The sequence below is a fragment of the Aotus nancymaae genome, unplaced genomic scaffold (genome assembly GCF_030222135.1).
Source record: "Aotus nancymaae isolate 86718 unplaced genomic scaffold, 86718_ANA_hifiasm-v0.15.2.pri h1tg000057l, whole genome shotgun sequence".
In the NCBI taxonomy this organism is placed as follows: Eukaryota; Metazoa; Chordata; class Mammalia; order Primates; family Aotidae; genus Aotus; species Aotus nancymaae.
Window position 1 is genome coordinate 35,496,160 of NW_026988471.1, and position 6,000 is coordinate 35,502,159.

The window sequence follows — 6,000 nt, forward strand, 5'->3', positions numbered from 1 at the left end:
ATGCCAAAATTTTTTTAAACATTAGAGTGACTTTAAAATTTTAACAAAAGATACAAAACATTTCTTGGTTATCACCAAGATAGTATAGAATTATACTCATGTATTAGTTCACAAGATACGTAAAAATACTGTTATATTTTCTTCAGGAAATGTTAAGGTTTCCACAAGGAGATATTAGCTAACACCTGTTAGGGCAGCTATTATCAAAAAGACAAGAGATAAAAAGTGTTGGTGAGGGCGTGGAGAAAAAGAAGCCTTTGTACACTGCTGATGGGAATGTAAATTGATACAGTCCTTATGGAAAACAGTATGAAGATTCCTCAAAAAATTAAAACCTAAACTACAATATGATCCAGCAATCTTACTTCTGGGTACATACACAAAGAATTTATATATATATTTAAGAGGCAGGGCCTTGCTCTGTCAACCAAGGCTGGAATGCAGTGGTGTGATCATAGCTCACTGTAGCCTGGAACTTCTGAGCTCAAGTGATCTTCCCACCTCACCTTCCTGAGTAGCTGGCAGGTGTATGCCACCACGCCCAGCTAATTTTTAAAAAAAATTTTTTTTGTAGAGACAGGATCTCAGTATGTTGCTCAGACTGGTCTCAAACTCCTGGCCTTAAGCGATCCTCCTGCCTCAGCCTCCAAAAGTGCTGGGCTTAGAGGCATGAGCCACTGCACCCAGCCCAAATCCATACGTTTAAAAGAAATCTGCACTATCATGTTCACTGTAGCATTATTTACAATAGCCAAGACATGGAAACAACATAAGTTTCCATGGATGGATAAAAAAATGTGGTATGTACACACATGCACACACATAATAGAATATTATTCAATCATAAAAAGAAGTAAATTCTACCATTTGCAACAACATGGATAAACCTGGAGGACATAATGTTAAGTGAAATAAGCCAGACACAGAAAGACAATTACTTTATGTTCTCAGCTGTATGTGCAAACTAAAACAGTTGAACTCATACAAGCAAAGAGGATAATGGAGGTTGCCAGGGGCTGAGAGATGGAAAACATGGGGAGATATTGGTTAAAGTACACAAACTGTCAGTTATAAGGTGAATAAGTACTGGGGATATAATGTAAAGCATAGCGATTATAGTTTATAATGTATTGTCTACTTGAAATTTGCTAACGGAGTAGATTTTAAGTGTTCTCGCCATGCATGCGTGTGCACACACACACACACAAATGGTAACTGTGTGGTGATAGATGTGTTAATTGAATCATGGTAATCACATAACATACACCTATATCAGATCATCACACTGTATACTCGAATATATATAATTTGCATTGTCAACCATACCTCAATAAAGATGGTGGAGATAAAAATGTTATGTTTTTAATTTTAAAACTTTCATTAACCATAAATTCATTTTTGTGCAAGAAGGAATTCACGTTTTTTTGTTGTTCCAGAAAGCTACCCTGTTGCCCAAACGTCATTTCTTCAATAACTTAGCTTCTCCCCACTGATTCAAAGAACTACCTTTATTGTCCACATATGTATGCATTCCTTCTTTCGCTCCACAAACACTGAGTGAGTTACTGCTGTGCCATGTGCTGTGCTAGATGCCGGAGTGACAATGATGAGCAAAGCATGGTCCCAACCACGGTGGAATACAGAGTACAGAAGAGGGGACCATAATAAGCAGACAGATAAGTATTGTAACTTGCAAAGCGCTACGAAGGAAACAAATGACTGCAGAGAATAATGAAGTGGCGATGTGGGGCAGTTTCCTCTTACAGACTGCTTGAAGGAAGTTCCATTGAATGGGAGCTGGAGCTCAAATAATAAGATTGAGCCAGCCTGGGAAAGAGCCAGGGACAAGCGCTCCACATGGAAGGAGGAGCTCATGCAAACACTCTGTGGGGGAAAAGAACTTGGCTGTGTGGAGGAAGGAAACTGGCCAGCGTGGCTGAGACAGGCTGAGTGTGGAGAGGCATGCTTTGAGTGAGGTTAGCGGGAGTAGCGGGTCTGGCCACTCAGTGCAGGAATATGGATTGAATTCCAAGTGCAAGGAAAACCATTGAAAGCTTTTAAGCCAAAGGTTTATATATAACTCTATTATGTTTTTAGGCAATGACTCTGGATGTCTTGGGGAGAAAGGCTAGAAAGGGGTTAACAAAAGAAATGGGAGACTATAATTTTTAAAATTGGGAAGTTATTGCAGTAAATCTGGGGAAACAAAACTTTCATATACCTTAGAATTTATTTCCCATCTCTACTCTGTTCCATTGATCTTGTTTTTTATTCCCGCACCAGTTTTATACAGCTTTGTAATACGTTTTGATTTGTGGTCGAGCAAGTTTTCTCATACCCCTCAACTCCGAATTTCCTCAATATTCCTGCATGTTTATTCTTCCATTTGATCTTTGGGATGATATTGTCAAGTTCCACAAGTAATCCTGATGAGATTTTGATTGATATTGCCTGAACTTTACAAGTTACTTTAGGGAGAATTAGCATCTTGTTAGTAAAGTCTTCCTGTCACCCAAAACTAAGGCATGTCTCTCTCTACATTTATTTCTGCCTTCTCATCTTCCTTTCTGACCCTCTATAAACTCATTTTTATACTAAAATGAGTATGTTTGACCTGTACATTTCTTTTGAAGTTTATTTCTTAATAATTTGGGGGCTGAGGGAGGTTGTCCTTTTGTGTGTGTGTGTGTGACGGAGACTCACTCTGTCACTCAGGCTGGAATGCAGTGGTGCGATCTCAGCTCACTGAAACCTCCGCCTCCTGGGTTCAAGCAATTCTCTTGCCTCAGCCTCCCTAGTAGCTGGGCCTACAGGCACATACCACCATGCCTGGCTAATTTTTTTGTATTTTTAGTAGAGACGGGGTCTCACCGTGTTAGCCAGGATGGTCTCGCTTTCCTGACTTCATGATCCACCCACCTCGGCCTCCCAAAGTGTTGGGATTACAGGCGTGAGCCACTGCACCCAGCATTTTGTTTTGTTTTGTTTTGTTTTGTTTTGACAGAGTCTCGCTCTGTGGCTCAGGCTGCAGTTCAGTAGCACTGCAAGCTCTGCCTCCCGGGTTCAAGGGATTCTCCTGCCTCAGCCTCCCAAGTAGCTCTCAGCCACCCGAGTAGCTGGGATTACAGGCACGCACCACCATGCCTAGCTAATTTTTTTTTTTTTTTGTATTTTTAGTAGAGACGGGGTTTCACCATGTTGGCCAGGATAGGCTAGTCTCGAACTCCTGACCTCAAGTGATCCATCCGCCTCAGTCTCCCAAAGTACTGGGTTTACATGCATGAACCACCACGCCTGGCCTATTTCTTGATAACTTTTATTATTGTTGTTGTTGTAATTGGGAGTTTTGTTATAGTTTCTAATAAAACTTTTGTCATATTTATACATATTTGTGATGGAAAGGGACAAAGGTAATGGAAAGAAATGAGTTGACTACATTTTTTCCCCCTGATCTATCAGTCCCACTCCTGGGTTATAGTTTTTGAAATTAAAAATCAGAGTTTGCAGCCATCTGGTTCTACCATGACAGTTTCCCTTAAAGCAAAAGAAGCCTCCTGTCTCCTGACCCATCTGAGGGGAGGATACAGGGGTAAGAGGAAGTGTGGGGAGGAAAAAATCAGTAATACCTCAAAATGTCATCCTACTGTATTATACATAGATTATACATATTTACTTTAAACCCGAAATGTTAAATGGGACTTTTTATGGTGGCTCATATTCTGTGACTCCCAAAGACAAAAGTTCACACATTCAAAGAGGTGAAAAGCTTATTTTGGGACTTGTTACAATGTAAACACACACACACACATACACACACACACTCCAATATGCAAAATACGATCCTGTGACGGAAACATAAACTATTTTATTTTATTCTCAGTACTCTTCTGTGTTTTCCAAATATTAGCTAATAAACCAATTTTATTTTTATAGTCAGAAAAAAAAAACAAATAGCAAGCCTAAGAGAGTTTCAAATAAATCTGAGAAAAGAGGAGGAAGATTTCATGCTTAGATATTCTCGAAGAGCACGTGGCTTCAAAGTAATGCCTGCATCTAACAACTGAAACCTGACCATAAGATCCCCTGTAATTCCAAAAGGCTAATAGGACAGAAGTAGAGGAAAGAAAGGGAAAAAGATGAAAAGGGAGAGAAAGAAAAGCATAAAGAACTCAGTGTGACTCCACACAGAACTCTTTGATGACAGGGAGAAGCCAGGCCTATCAGGCTACTTTGTTGTCCCTTGTTCTTCAGCAAGTGGAATCATTTTCAAAACGGAACACATGGCCTTGAACAGGCAAGGAGGAGGTAATAGGCCAAATGAGTTGATCTCAGGCTCAAATGACCAGAGTGCAGAAGAAACCTGTCAATGTCATATCAAAGCCACTTGAGGTAAGAGTTACAAGATCATAGACAATGGGAGGAATGTCTCAGGCCGCAGACAGACATGCAGGCCTGAACTTCAAAGAAGGGAACAAAACATGCTACAGAAACAACAGACAGATGAGCTTGAAATTAATTCCAGAAAAAAAAATCTAGTTTGGATTATTAAACATTGGCCTTAATCCTTTAAAAGTACTAGCAATTCAGTTTTTTAAATCCCTGAAAGAAGTAACTCTGGCTTTCTTTCTACTCATTAAATGAACACTAGTTGGTATATGCATGTGATATTCCTTAAGAAAGAGTTTCATTATGCTCAAATGAGATTTGTAACAGAACAATGTTGGAGAGGCTGAAAGCACAAGCCGTTCCAGTCCCCAGAAATATCAATGTAGCAACCAGTATTTCTTCAATGGCTATTAATTAATTGCCAGGCACTGTGCTGGGGTTCTGATGACTAAGGACTAAGGAAATGTCCTGACTCTCAGGACATTCCTGAGGGGAGAGAGATGGTAAGTGCTATTACAGTCATGATGGCACTCAGAGACTGGCACATCTGGAACAACATAAAAATGACATGATATTTTTCCAGGCCATTGGGAAAAGAGCTTTAAGTACTTACCATTTGAGGAGGTTGCCCTGGCAGGCAAAGCTTTGTCTTTCTCTAGGTGAAGGTAAGCAGAAGCTGAATGGCACTCTTGCTGGAATACTCCAGGTCCCACTGGGTGCAAGCCTGGATTGAATGTCTCTGAAGCCTCCTCTTACGTCTCTAAATACCATTCTTCTGTAAGATAAGTCAGGACTGGGAGAGCCCAGAAGAAGTTTCTGGGAGGAAGTGAGACTTGATTGGTACCCAAAATGAGGACAGAATTTCAATAAGTAGAAAGTAGAACACAGCAAATGTGATCGAGTTTCTTCTCACCAAATATGTGCCAGATAAGTTAGATTCACTTCAGAGATTAAATAAGATTCCAATGTCTCTAACAAATCCATGTCATGCTTAAACTAACCAGAGTGGATTCTGTAATTTCCACTTCTGAACTTTGACTATTGCATTGACTCACTGAAGATCTCATGGATCGGTTGGGTCACACTGTGATTCTGCCTTCTTACTCATCAGGCCTACTATGTGCCATGGAAGACTCTATGGAGGCCTTAATAATTGTGATTTTTTTTAATATCATGGGTACAGAATTTATTAAATGTTTACACTGTCTCTCAGCACAGTGGATTCTTATTCGCTCACTCCTCCTACCTGAATGTACCACGTAGTTCTCCAATGTACTCCTTACCAGGTGGGCAATTCTGCTAACGGGCAAAAATGGATAGAGCAAGATGCTACCAGAGGACACATCTCCTTTCTCTGAAGCAATACAGAAAAATAAAAACATGTTTTACATAACACATTCATTCTCTTCTCCCTTTCTTCTCAAAACTTCTCTCTTATACAAAAGCTATTTCATCCAACAGGAATAATAAAAATTAGTGAGAAAAATGCATACCTAAATACTGTACATTTATACATTCATTAATGATGACAAATAACAACTTTAAAAGAAAGTAGAACTAATAAATAATTCATCTGGTCTACCTACACAATGCTGAACAACCAGTTTGCTGTCT

The 6,000-nt window shown here is 39.7% G+C and overlaps 1 protein-coding gene across 1 annotated transcript in view; it reads right to left on the reverse strand.

Annotated features, from left to right (window-relative positions):
• FEZ2 (fasciculation and elongation protein zeta 2) overlaps positions 1 to 5,162 on the reverse strand; it is a 123,659-nt gene extending 118,497 nt beyond the window's left edge. Inside the window, exon 1 of the mRNA XM_012475420.2 lies at positions 5,000 to 5,162. Within this exon, the coding sequence (XP_012330843.1) occupies positions 5,000 to 5,157 (158 nt within the window). The 5' untranslated portion in view covers positions 5,158 to 5,162. The remainder of the gene's footprint in view (positions 1 to 4,999) is intronic.
• Positions 5,163 to 6,000: the final 838 nt, after the last annotated feature.